The 13,326-nt window shown below is 45.5% G+C and overlaps 3 protein-coding genes across 3 annotated transcripts; all 3 read left to right on the plus strand.

Moving 5' to 3' along the window:
* The first annotated feature begins 130 nt into the window (after positions 1-130).
* F4812DRAFT_444327 (uncharacterized protein) lies at positions 131-2,019 on the plus strand. Its single transcript, XM_047935494.1, has 2 exons — positions 131-453; positions 522-2,019. The coding sequence occupies exons 1-2, from the start codon at positions 431-433 to the stop codon at positions 1,498-1,500; spliced, it is 1,002 nt and encodes a 333-aa protein (XP_047786359.1). The 5' UTR covers positions 131-430; the 3' UTR covers positions 1,501-2,019.
* A 400-nt stretch (positions 2,020-2,419) lies between these two features.
* F4812DRAFT_453164 (uncharacterized protein) lies at positions 2,420-3,723 on the plus strand (the record flags this gene model as incomplete). The annotated part of the gene is made up of 4 exons (XM_047936443.1): positions 2,420-2,776; positions 2,828-3,261; positions 3,419-3,535; positions 3,606-3,723. The coding sequence occupies 4 exons, from the start codon at positions 2,420-2,422 to the stop codon at positions 3,721-3,723; spliced, it is 1,026 nt and encodes a 341-aa protein (XP_047786360.1).
* Positions 3,724-6,629: 2,906 nt separating this feature from the next.
* Positions 6,630-8,719, plus strand: F4812DRAFT_221083 (aromatic compound dioxygenase). The gene is made up of 3 exons (XM_047930439.1): positions 6,630-7,431; positions 7,483-7,667; positions 7,748-8,719. The coding sequence occupies exons 1-3, from the start codon at positions 7,179-7,181 to the stop codon at positions 8,453-8,455; spliced, it is 1,146 nt and encodes a 381-aa protein (XP_047786361.1). The 5' UTR covers positions 6,630-7,178; the 3' UTR covers positions 8,456-8,719.
* The last annotated feature ends 4,607 nt before the right edge of the window (positions 8,720-13,326 follow it).

Consider the following 13,326-nt stretch of genomic DNA (forward strand, 5'->3'; position numbering starts at 1 on the left):
ACTGATTCTACGTCCGACTGTCATTTCTATCCTACCTAGGTACTTATGACAGGCGTTGCAACTTCCTAAAGATACAGGTACAAACGTACCTTAGGTACCTAAGGCTAGGTAGATACATGGACACCTGCAGTTGCCTAGGTGTAGGTATGTCCGTAACGACGGGAAGGAGCGGTTGGTTGCCTTAGGAAGCGCATTTACAACGCACGCACCGAATAATCAAACAAGGCTACCTATTTCCCTCAGGCTACCTAGCTCTACCTCTTAAGGTACCCCTCGAGCTTCCCTCTCATCATTATCTTATTTTATCAAACTCCAGTCGCGAGTCAACATTTCATTCCAAGTTAATAATAAAAATACGAAAACGGAAGCAGGAAATAGAACCGCTTCAATCTCGGCATTTCAAAATACAGCGGTCAATGCTGCTTCCAAAATGACGGACAGTCGACCTGAATCCTCGTAAGGCGCCTTTTCCTTTCCCATCTCTATTCGTGACGCGATGCTAACCCGTAGTTACAACTTACAAGCCCGTACGCCGGACCTCATACTACCTTACGCTGCGCAGATGGTCTACCATTCAGCGTCCCTACGTCATTAGTTAATAAGTTCTTCTGGCTGAATCTTCCCGGATTGACCCATTATTTCATAAATGTCCCTAGTGATTGTGGACATGTTATCGTCCACTATCTCTTCACGGGCACGTACCAGTGTCTTAAGCCAGAGGGCGCGTCACAGCAGGACAGGGATATTGCCGAATTTACTACTTGTGCCCGAGTATACAAAATCGCCGGTGACTATCTGCTGTTCGGCCTAAGAAATCTCACTAGGGACGAGATGGAACGTCTGGCACGCCGCTTACAGGTCACGCAACTCCTCGACGTCATGAAGGATGTGCACCCAACCATCAAAGATACCGATATCTGGCTTCGCCATTTTCTCAAATCCCTGGTAGAACGCCTCATCGACAATCCGTGGATTCCTATTTTATATGAATCATCACAGAGACTTGGTAATAATACATCCATTGCCAGTGTCCTCGTTGGAACTTCAATCGAGCTATGTCGTGCAAAACTTCTGACCTCCCAGCAAAACCCTCCTACCGTCGCTAGCTTTCATGATTATATTTGCGGCACCCAAGACCGAGGAACCGAACATTTAGAAGGCATGCTGGGTCTTAACTTTGACCCGCAAAAGGACAAAAGTGCGAAGGAGAAACAAGGCGATTTAGGAGAGAACGGATCAGCAACGGGCTCTAATCCTTCTGCTGTCCTGACAGATGGAAACTCAAAGCTGACAGAAGAAAAGGGGCAACAGAGCCAGCAAACCAAGGGAAGTAGCGAAGCTTCTGTGAAATCTTCCAGCAATATTAATTTGCCCAAGATTTCACTTGTCGGCGTCGAAGCTTCGGATTTGGATTCTGAATCTGATATCACCACACCCGCCAGTGCGGCAAGTGGCGAATCCAACTTTTGTGCACTGAATTCTGTCAACGGGACTGGGTAAGGATATAGGTGCTTGAGTGTCTGGAAATTTGCGTGGCTTGCTAACTCGGACGAAGGTCAATCAGTGATGGAGGGGCAAGAGTACCGATCATTCCCCGTGACAGATCTATATTTGGAGTGCTTCCTGCCGGACAAGTTACGTCGTTCTATGAAGCCCAGATTAACCCGAGGGATTGCATTGAGAAGTTCCTACATATATGTACACATCCAGAATTCAAAAATATGTCTCCCGAAGAACTACGGTGGAAACATATGCTTTGGGAGCAATGCGGACATAAACGGGGCTAGTCAAGCTACGGTGGTGAACATTTCCAAGTACGCTTTTCATGCGCTTGCGGAATAAACAAGGCCTCACTCTGGAGGAGGAATACCTAACGTCTTTACAGATTAGTTGATTTTATAGTCCACTAGGTACCTAGGTAGGCTTGCTTGTTTAGTCACGAGTTAACCAGTCTGATTCTTCACGACCTGAAATTGACGTGGAGATCTGGATAATCGTTCCTCATGTAATCAGATCAAGTGACAACAACATAATAGTTAATGAAACGGCATTTTACAGCTAAGGCGATTGTTTACAGCTCGGCGCTACATATACTTTTAAGTAACATGAAAAAGCGTAAAGCTTTAGCTTTTTTATATCATAATTATTATAGGACAACCTTGTTTCCGAGTGGCTCCGATCGATTGGGCCTTATCAAAATACATACTGCAGGTCGGACAGTTACCTGAGCCAGTTAGCGAACCTGTTTCGGCACAACTCGCGAAATCGGCGTGTCACGTCACAGAGCATGCAGTGGGTAAAACAACTTCGTTGTTCCGCAAGGAACTCTAACTACAGTTGCTTTGAAGCCAAAGCTATATACAGAATAACTCCTTTGTTCCAAGGAGTCTCAAGTGAGACTCCTGACACGGCGTCTGAGATGGAATATACACGGGATGTCGATGGGTTCACCGTGCCGCCAATACCGGTGTCGACCGGATCTCGGCCACAAGAAAATATAGATTTCGCGTCGGTGGCTCCGTCAGATGCCACCAGGTTTACCAGAAGCTCGTCACGAGCTTCTGGAAGAAGCCTTGTCGAGAATCCTCGTTACCGGGACATGAGCTTGTTTATAAACCACATTTACATGCGCTCTTTCCGCGAGGAGTTCCCGAAACATATTGTTGATCTCATTAATCGTTTGCGAAGAGATCGCGACTCTCCAGGCCCCTCACAAGATCAGTTGTGGCAAGATACTACTTTAGAAGAACTTGTTATGGGTGTTGCGGAACCCGAAGTGGAAAGCTATTTTGACTAGAATATTTTCCCTCTACCAAGTCCAAGAGAGCCCCTCAATCGTGCCAACAGACAGCCAATGGTCCGACACGCTGTCCCTAATGTCGGGTCCAACCTCAAAGTCAGTACGCCAGTGCCTAATATGCTTTATGGCTATAACCGCTCACAAGCCTTTCCTCAGCAAGAGGCCCAACTGATCTCCATGGGGACTGAAATGATAGCCAACAATCAGCCTGAAGGTTTACTATACCCTTTCTTTGCTATCGAATTCGAGGGCGATAGTGGGAGTATGTGGGTGGCGACAAATCAATGCTTGGGAGCTTCAGCATCCTGTGTTAAGATTGCTGAAAGCCTTAACAACCGACTGAGGAATTTCCAGAGCGATGAGATCCAGTTAATTGACAGTGCCGCATTTAGCATGGCTACGAATGGGTCAGAGGCACGACTTTACATCTCGTGGAAGCAGAACGAAGTTGATTATTATATGTGTCAGGAGTCCCACTTGAGACTCCTTGGAACAAAGGAGTTATTCTGTATATGGATTTGGCTTCAAACCACTTGTAGTTAGAGTTCCTTGCGGAACAACGAAGTTGTTTTACCTACTGCATGCTCTGCGACGTGACAATATGGCGAATATAAAGAGTTTCTTACTTCAGGACCCTGGGCATTATCTTGAGCTCCGCAAGTACGTCCGGAACATCATATACTGGGGCAAGGGCGATCGATTAAACGGGATTCGAAAGTCCCTGGACGCCCTTCTGTAAGAGAACCGCAGGAGAGTATCCTAGGAGGCGAAGTCTTGTCCGCCACCTTCCCCATTCTTCCACTAGCAGCGGCATGAAGTGTAAGCCTTCGACGCGTAGAAGCCGCAGCAAATCAAATCTCATGCAAGGACAAAGCGACGAAGCTGAGGAGTATTGGGGTTGGGACGACACATACGAACGATAGTACCACAACAATTCGGATGGGACCACCACCTTGGCAACAGATGGGCAGTCTGTGGCACGAATATATATATGGATTGTTCTTTTTGGGATGTATATGTTATTAGATATTACCCGTTGGTCCGTTCGCATCCTTTAAAGGACCAACTAATTAATTATACGGCGAATCATCAACTACTGACGACTTACTGTTTCTTGCCTTTGTATTCATTCTCTTCTTTGGACCTTCAACTTAAAATCCGGCTCTTCGTCTTTCCATCCAAGTATAAGGACCAAATCCTATTAAAAAGTTAATCATCTATATCAGGTCCATTACTATCTGTATGACTTTTTTACCCGATACTTTGCTTAGCACAACTCTTTAAGACGATGAAGATATGAGATGTGGGGAATCGGCAATGACAGAGAAGACAGAATTAGGAGAGGCGAGAGGATGGCGGTGGCACATTTAAATCCACAACGGCCAGTGAAACCATGAACGAGAGGGCGAGGCAAGCCGAATCAAGGCAGTATTGCTGTGGCATTGCGGATTTCGGACGGGGACTCATTTTCGCCCACTTTGGATGGGAACCGTTTCTGGTCACCCCTGCTGGAGTTGAAGCATTTCCCATCCTGCTGCGACACAGCTTCTTAAATGGATGGCTAGAGTTAGGATTGGCAACTCCTTTCCGCGCCTAATTAGAAGCCGTAAAATCCTCATTCTCCATAAAAGAGCTTATTCCGGTAATTCTTATCCTACCCAAAGAAAGTTGGTGACAATAACCCTTTGTAAACTCAGGGCATATATACCTAGGGAACGCGTATGCCATTTGATATTTGCGGAATTATAGCTTGTAGTCGAGTCGGATGTATTATACAAAATCCGTCTCTATGAAATTTTACAAAAGGGTAGATACCTGAATTAACCTCATTCATATGTTAGTTAACACTTCGCAACGAGAACGTGACAAGATATCATGATGTTAAACTCATTTGTTTTGGAGCTTTTCAGGAGCATATATTCCACATAACGCGCTGACTCAGTACCTTCCAAGTCCCTTCACTTCTCCTACGAGAATTTATAACCTTAGGTAGGTACCTTACTTAGGTGGTAGCTTTGCTTCATATATCTTGCCTAGAAATATTAAAGGTACCTGCTCTAGATTCACGTGAAATATAGAAACTAACTCCTAGGTCTCGTAGTGTCAAGTGAAAGTATTGGGGAGAATTATCCAGTTGATAGATTCTTTCCCATAGAATCAGCTTTGAATAGGGGAAGTAATCTTGCGGTAATGCTCCACTTATAACAACTTTTACAGAAATATATGTTACATTCTCCAACACTTACTTAGGTGGGTATATAAGAGACTAACTTTCCTCCCCAATCTCTTGGATGCAGCTAAAGAACGAACATGGATAGCTGACACTTGAGGCATCACACTAGACTCCAGATGACATGGGATCTTCCGAAGGGTATGGAAACCACTCCGCTATTCGATGACGAGCTTTAACCTAACCACAAGAAACCGTTGCTAGTATTACATACTAAAAGTATCCTTTTTTTCTACACGGCACTTTCGGAATCTTAGCACGGTTCGGCACATAGATATACATGAACGAATAAGGCAACAGTCTCCACAATCTATTAGGCCGAATTAGCATCGTTACTTGCTGGCCGGCTTCAGAAGTCAGGTACCCGGAAAATATTGTCCCAATAGCAGCTGAAGGAAAAACGTATAAGGGCCGCCGGTGTATCATAACGGAATTATAATGCTAGCACTCATCACTCTGGAATTGGTACTGTTTGCCATATACGGAGTAGAATGATTTGTACAGGAGAAAACCGTTGTAGTCTACCGAAGCTACCTACCTAGGTAAGTATGCTACACATCAAAGTTGGAATTGAGTCTCTAGATTTCCCTCGGAGACTTATCAGAGTACACTCTTAGATCTAGTCCCTTGAACTAGATAGATCTTCAGTAACTAACCAAATAAAGCCAAATCATGCCTTCTTTGACCCTATCTCAAAAGAAGCTAATTTGCCACAGACTATGCCAACCATTTGTAAGCATTCGGCCCATCGCCGTTATACTCCATCTGTTCACTTCAAGTTAGAATCCACCTTCCTTTCAGATTCATCTCCGCTTACGATTATCTGATATCCTATTTGTTGATCAAATCCAAAAAAAAAGGGGATAGGATGGAGGTTAAGTGGGGGTGGACACGGTTTAAGTGTCAGAACGGCGTAGATGGTCTTGGCCAAGAACATGGTGGTGGATCTCGACAATTGTTCCCCATGCAAAAGACCTAGATGATAATAGCGTTGAAGCCTTGTTTATGCGTACCTATCATAGCGCCGATCTTACAGCTCGCGGGACGCAGGAGAAACGAAATATCGCTCTAGCGCGCCTCAAGCCTTGTATTTCGGATGGGTACTGAGCATGCAACTGTAACCTCTTGGCGCCATCCAAGTATTGGATAGTATGAGAGAGCCGCGCGTCCCTGTTACATCAGTGATGGTAGTGGATTAAAACTTAGCCAGACTACAGATAACTCTTGATTTTAGTCAGGTTCAAAGACAATTAAGAGTTGAGGGTCTTGAGAACCTGTTTAAAGGAGAATCTAGGTAAAGTATCAGGAAGCCCCTTTCGACATGAGCATACACAAAAAGTCGTCTTGGCGGCGCTAATGTCTCTTTTAGGGATCAAGGCCCCCCCTTATCAGGTATCTCTGTTCTTCTCTTCAGACCTACCACCCTGGGTAAAGCATACCGACGTTTGAGATAGAGAAACATGAATTGCCCAACATGGATCGCGAGGAAGGTTGAGCTGCCTCTTGTTATCGTTGACCAACGCAAGAGATAATGTACCACCTAGATGGTTAACAGTGGTTCCTCGACAACATCAAAACAGTAGATAGATATCGGTCGAATATATCCTACGAGTCTAATGATATCCATTAAAGCATTGCAAGCTGCCTAAGTCACGCGACTTCAACATCAACTACTAAGGTAGCCGCTTGGATGTTGGGTATAGCTCAAGCCAGCCTCTTGCATCATTGCGTTTTCAACCGCCGCTCTCTCATTGGCTTTTCCGGACCAACTGGTCTTGGCTGCAATACTGAAGTGGACAGGGTCTTACGATATGATTTGATATTGGATCCCTAGGCGAATCTGTGAAGATCCCACAAATAGCGGAAGGGGGTCCCCGGCGAGGCCAATTTAGGAGGGTGCCATCAAGGACAAAGGAGAATGTGCTACCGCGATCTTGCGTGGTGGAGATTTTTGCCAACGGTTCGAGAATTGGCGGTGACTGATCGGCTGCGTAGATCATATTCTATATACAAGCCGAGCTTGAAGATATAACGGCGTCGATTCCGCCATGCTATTCACTTCTTGACTCTGACCCAACCAGAGCCTTTTCACTCTTTCCATATCTTTCGACACTCCCAAGCTTCCAAATATCTTAAGTTCGGCTCAATATGGTTAACCTCCGCGCAATCACCGCCTCCTTGGCGGCTTCCTCTTTCCTCGGTGTTGCTGTGGCCCATCCTGGGGACAGCAAAGAGGTAGTCAAGTATGAGCGGGCTATGCACAACCATGCTCAGGCAGGAGCTCGTCGAGCTATCGTTAACTACGGCACTACTCCTGCCACAGCCGCTCTCAAAGCTCGTGCAATTGCTCGACGTGCCGCTACCGCTCAGAGTCTCCGTGAGAAACGCGGTCTTAGTGACAGTAAGCCATCCCAAAGGCGTCTGATAACTCCTGTTACTAATTCCAAACCAGAGCGTATGAAGTCCAAGAGAGGTCAGGCTGAGCTCGAAAAGTATTTGAGCGTCACGCACGATAGTACGGAACTGGGTTACAACCTAGATACCCCGTTAGACGTTATCTTCGATTCGAACTCGACTGCTGCTCTTGTCCCCGAAGTTACGATCGGTCCTTACTGGGTGGCAGGAGAGTTGATCCGAGTACGTTTGTCTCATTTCAATCATGCTATCTTTCTGATACCAAGATATGACATTACTAAACGCTAACCAATCAATTACAGACCGATGTTAGTGAGGACCAGGCTGGTGTGCCTCTACACCTGGACCTGCAGTTCATTGACATCAACACCCTCGAGGCTATCCCCAACATGCTGATAGATATCTGGCACTGCAATGCTACGGGTGTATACTCCGGTATCTCTATAATGGGCCAGGCCGGCCTTGACACCACCTACGGCCGTGGTATTCAGAGCACAGACGAAGATGGCGTAGTCCAGTTTGACACCATCTTCCCTGGCCACTACATCGGCCGCGCTCCTCACATCCACATGATGAGCACCGAAAACGCCACCGTCCTGCCCAACAACACCTACCTGACGGACGGCAAGCCCAACCACATCGGGCAGCTGTTCTTCGACCAGAGCCTCATCAGCGCGGTCGAGGAGCTCGAGCCCTACAGCACCAACACCCAGCCCTTGACCCTCAACTCGGAGGACGGCATCGACGCCGAGACCTCCACGGCCGAGTACGACCCCTTCGTCGACTACGTCCTCCTTGGCAGCGAGCTCCAGGACGGCCTCCTGGCCTACCTGACCGTCTTCGTCGACACCAAGGCCAACCAGACTGCGAACGCCCACGCTGCCGCCCACTACTACGAGGGAGGCGGTGTCGCATCTCCCGGAGGTAGCTTCCCTGGTGGCCCCGGAGGTCCGGGCGGCCCGCCGGGCAGTGGATTCCCTCCCCGACCTAGCAGCACCACTGCTCCCTGAAGGGCGTCCGCATAACTCGTCCTCCAGAGGGGAATTGGTACTGATAGAACGCGAAAGACAGTTCGGGAAGTAGGTATTCCATCGACGGAATTTACCTACCTAATGTAGAGTGCGTGTGGCGAGTGTGGAGCGAAAAGAAATAAAAGTAAAACTGTCATTACCGTTAGTTTATGGAAGCTTTAGGTACCTGAAAAATACTAAGCACGTTTATGATTTATATCATCGACCCCGTAGCAGATAAATTCGAATTCAAATATAATTAGCATGATATGACATTATGTCCTTAGGCACCATCCCCTGTCATTGTGAATGAGACCCCTTCCCCCCGCCCCCAACCCCCTTTTTTCTAAAAATTATTGTACATGTGTTATGGTTTGAGTAAATGTAATCGTTGTTGCACAAAGAAAGAAAGAGGGAAGCGGTAAGAGGTCCATGGTCTAGTTACCTAGGTACCTTATATACACGATGATAACCCACTAGGGGTCTACACTTGAGAAAGTCTATAGGGCTATACTGCGACAACATGACACTGAGCTGTGGTAAAGCTCTACTGGCAACGATGGTAACTCGGACCTAACAACTTGATCATTTACCCAAAGAATACCCTTGGAAATTCGACGCGAAAGATATCTGACAAAACCTTAACTTTACGAGGGGCCACATACTCCTATTCTTGGGCGACTGTGGCTTTTTTCCTGTTATCACGAGGCAGAATAAGAGATATTGATGCATGCCTGTTCCACAAGAACTCTAAGAGGTAGGTATGCTACTCTGAGAACCACGGCTGTACGTATAGAACGTAATATCTTGTTGTCCTTGATGTGTCACGATTCGACTGGGTAGACCTCTAGTGGGCCATAGTTTGTGTATATAAGGGAGTTTGAGAGGAAGAGAGAGAGATAGAGAGATCTTTCGTTGCTTTTTTCTTCTCTCCTTGTGTGGCAACGGCTTCTTCTACCAAACCTTGCCAAGATGTCTTGTCTATGATCCTGATATGCGTTTACAAATGACGAAAGGTAGGCGAATAGACAGTACGGTCGAATAAGTTTGTTACTAATAACGCTATGAGATTGCTTTGTAGTTGGTTATTTATAATTTATTTGAAAGTTTACATGCATAGTATACTCGTACCCATGAACCGGAGTCAATGGTTAAAGTTTAGGTTAGGTACCTGAGGCACTTAGGTACTCAGTTGTTGAGACTATAGTCATTTGCAAACAAACTATCATTTTCTTGTCTAGTATCCGTATGTCTGTATCAGGGGTATGAGAGGCTAGAACATATTGGGTGATAGACCCAGGGGTACACAGCTCCTTCGAAGGTGCTTCGAGGGGGCAAGCGCTAATAGATTACCATTCTATACGCTTGCTAGTGTCTCTAGTATTCACTCTGTACACGACATACATCACGGGGTCTATCCGACACCCTGGGGATCAGTACATATTTAATGGAGCTGTTTCATTAGTAGTTGGTAGGCTGATCTAAGCACGACAAGGAAACTATTTCTAGATAAGGAACATTTGGCTAGGGGGTATTTGTCATTACCATAGCTTCATTGCATTAATGATAAGGCTAGACAAAGCACAATCACCGCTGTGTGTTGACTGGTAAGATGTAAGCGTCATCAGGCTAGTTTTGCTTCAGAGATTCCCTTTGAACCACGAGCAAGATCGACGAGTCAGAACTCGCTCATTGGCATAGCTTGAAAGCGGCAATCTAACTACTCCATGAAGCCCTCCCAGAGCTAACCCAATCCAAAAGAAGCTCTCTACTTCCACCTAGGATGGTATTTTTTGATAGTAAGAGCACCTATAGACTCATTTTGTTTTATCTACATGATCATACAGCTGCGGGGAAGTATAATAATAGAAATATTCTCTCAGTCGCCAACTACGGGTTCACTGAAGCTTCGCTTTGGTACACCGCCTGGAATTATCGCTCTATTCGGTACCATAGTTGAGCCAGGATCACGTAGTATTTTCGGCATTTATTTCTAGGCGTCTTTAGTTGCCTAGCACTCGTTTTACCGTCGACTAGAAGGATTGCTAGGTACCTACCTACCTACCTACATAAGAGCCGTTTTTATGTGGCATGTACGACCACACACCTGTATGTTACCTACCTCGCATAACTCCGAGCTGAGCAGTTCAAACGGCCCATTTCCCATATCCATATCTCTGATCTTCGAATTTGTGGCAAATGACATGCGTTTGATGCGGTTGAAGGGTGTGACGGATTTCAGGGGGATGGATTATGGCCACTTAGGTCTTTCTCGTACAGTGAAAATTGATTGCTTATTACTCGGAATTTTTTTTATCAGTTTACGAAGGTATATAAATTCGGCGAATGATCCTGTGTAAGTTATGTTAGGGGTCTTGGTCCGGGTCAAGAGCTAAAATAGCTAAAGTATATACACTTCTAGTGTCTGCCAACGCTGGCCTATAAGAGCAAAGACATCAGGCTGCCCAGTTTCTAGAAGAGCTGTGTTTAAGTAGAAGCAAGATGACATTACTTAAATGCACTTGGAGTATTGAATCTCTGTCGAGAATCATAATATGTACTAGGGTTTGGAGAATACGCACCCAACGTACATGTGCTAGCAAATATTAGTCCAAGCACTCGCTCGAATTATCCACATCCGGCTTTATTAACCAGGGTTTCCCTCTACCGCAACTACCGCTGCGCGGGAAAAAAAAATGAGTGGATTTCCTATTTAGATCTTAATACGTACGCCATTTAGCGAAAGTACGGATGGGTGGGCTGTGTCCCTTGTCGACCTATCTCTTGGTTCTATCCATCCCTCCTTTCTGAGTCGCATTCTAGCTAATAAGAAGATACACAGAACCGGCCGAACTTGTCGGCCCATCGAACGGAATTTCGGGGCCCACACCGATGAGATGCTGTCAGACCTATGTTCTTGGCTTTCCCGGTATGCTCCGATAAGACGTCGGCAAATAAGCTAGGGGTGTAACCACATGGAAAGGGGTGGAAACGAGTCGGAGAAGTGACCGACTGTCAGAATCTCACTTTCGGCCTGCTTGCTTATCATTGCGTTTCCGCGGACTATAAGGTATTGCAGTCCTATTCGAATGAAGACCATTCGTGCATAAGCGAGGATTAGTGAGTTAAATGTGAAATTAAAATGTGCCTCATTACTCTTGAATTAGACCCCAAGCTACGATATCATTACGATTTCTCGACCTTGGGACCGGAAGGCTCGGGGAGATGCTGTAATGCGGTAAGTATCCGAGACGCCGTTAGTTCGTTAGACCAATGGAGAAATTTCTCATCTTAAAACCTGCATTTCCCCGCCAACGAGGCTACCTGAAAATGATGATGGGCAAATGAATGCGAGAAAAAAAATAATAATAATAAATAAAGGATCGAAATTTATCCTACATGTATGTAGAAGCTACCAACAAGTACTATTACTATTATATTACTTAGGTATTACCAAGTAATACCCGTAAGCGCATCCAAAAGTGTCGTCTAAAAGAAAGTGTCGTTGGTTGATATTTCAGACCCGCAGGACCCCGTCGAAGTTGTCGGAGTCGAGTCGATAAGTTGGGATGTCATCAGGGCGCTACTACGTACCGACGTGGAGAAGACGCCATGTGCTTGGCGGGTTGCTGATGGTGGGTCGACTCGTTCATGCACGAGACAAGACAAGCTTTTTTAAGGCGTCCAGCGCGACAAGCTTTTGTTCTGGGCCGGCCTGTCTTAACCTCGGGGTTATGAAAGTTACCTATAGCACGTTTTTTTGCTAGGTATTGTATACATTTGCGAGTTCAGTTATTTGAATACTATAAACTTTATATACGTGTGATTACAGTAGTGTTCGAAGTATCTAATACCAACAATAATTACCTAACGGTAACTACTTGTAATGTCACTACTTTAGTTGCATAACTAATACCTGTATTAAGCTTTCCATTTATCCATCTCTCCCATACCACGCTAATAACATAAGAGCTACGTTGTGTGTGTGACACAAAGAAGGGCTGAGATGTGAATTAACAATGAATCTTTTCTCATACATTAAGTACCTCTATACCTTCGATAGGAGGTACCTATCTAACCTAAGAATCCTAATCATCCTACATCAACATGATTGAGCTGCAGTCATCTAAAGTAAGCTAGCCTGCCAGATTTTCTATCGTCTAGTTCCATAAAACACCCCAACTAACATTAAGCATCCTGGCATCCTGGCACCCTGGGCGGTGGATTTAAGGGCATCCGATAGCCCGAGAAAAGTCTGACAGGGGCTTGCATCGAAACAACGCTGATTAGGTAGGATTGCCAAAGCTTGATGAGCACTTACGTTACCTGCTTATTATTTCTCACTCTCTTTTCCTTTTTGTTCCAGTGGCTTATAAGTATCCGGGCTGTTTTTATTCTGTTAGGTGAGAATGACAGGTATCTAATACATATCTCATGCTAGACACTTATCTAGGTACATTACAATGTAAGTCCGTGCTAAATCCTGACCTAATGTAGCTTTTTTTCACTTCGGAGTCGATCGATACCTGACGATCGGACATACACTAGGTGCTAATGGGGTTGATGGAACACCCTGGCCACCTGGCTATCCAGATGTAGGTACCGTATGCAGTAGGTAAGAGCCATCTGGGCTTTATCAGTCGTATTACGTAGCCACTTAGATGTCTAGTAACGTAGAGCAGCATACAAGGGAAGTGTCTGCCTGCCTCTTAGTGCGTGACAGCTTATGTATGTCTACTATGCGTATTTGACCTATTAACTTATGAATATATGAATAATTCCCCAGGGCGCACAACCCGATTTGGAATTGTGCACCTAATTTGTTACCTAGGGCTTATGTGTTGTATGTACAGGTATCGTATCAGATAAAT

This window comes from Daldinia caldariorum (assembly GCF_022478825.1).
Source record: "Daldinia caldariorum strain CBS 122874 unplaced genomic scaffold F4812scaffold_22, whole genome shotgun sequence".
Classification (NCBI taxonomy): domain Eukaryota; kingdom Fungi; phylum Ascomycota; class Sordariomycetes; order Xylariales; family Hypoxylaceae; genus Daldinia; species Daldinia caldariorum.

Coding starts and splice junctions, on each gene's coding strand:
- F4812DRAFT_444327 (XM_047935494.1), top strand. CDS start 431: ATGACGGACAGTCGACCTGAATC. Junction 454..521: donor ACGGACAGTCGACCTGAATC/CTCGTAAGGCGC, acceptor GTTACAACTTAC/AAGCCCGTACGCCGGACCTC.
- F4812DRAFT_221083 (XM_047930439.1), top strand. CDS start 7,179: ATGGTTAACCTCCGCGCAATCACCGCCTCCTTGGCGGCTTCCTCTTTC. Junction 7,432..7,482: donor GAAACGCGGTCTTAGTGACA/GTAAGCCATCCC, acceptor ATTCCAAACCAG/AGCGTATGAAGTCCAAGAGA. Junction 7,668..7,747: donor TGGCAGGAGAGTTGATCCGA/GTACGTTTGTCT, acceptor AATCAATTACAG/ACCGATGTTAGTGAGGACCA.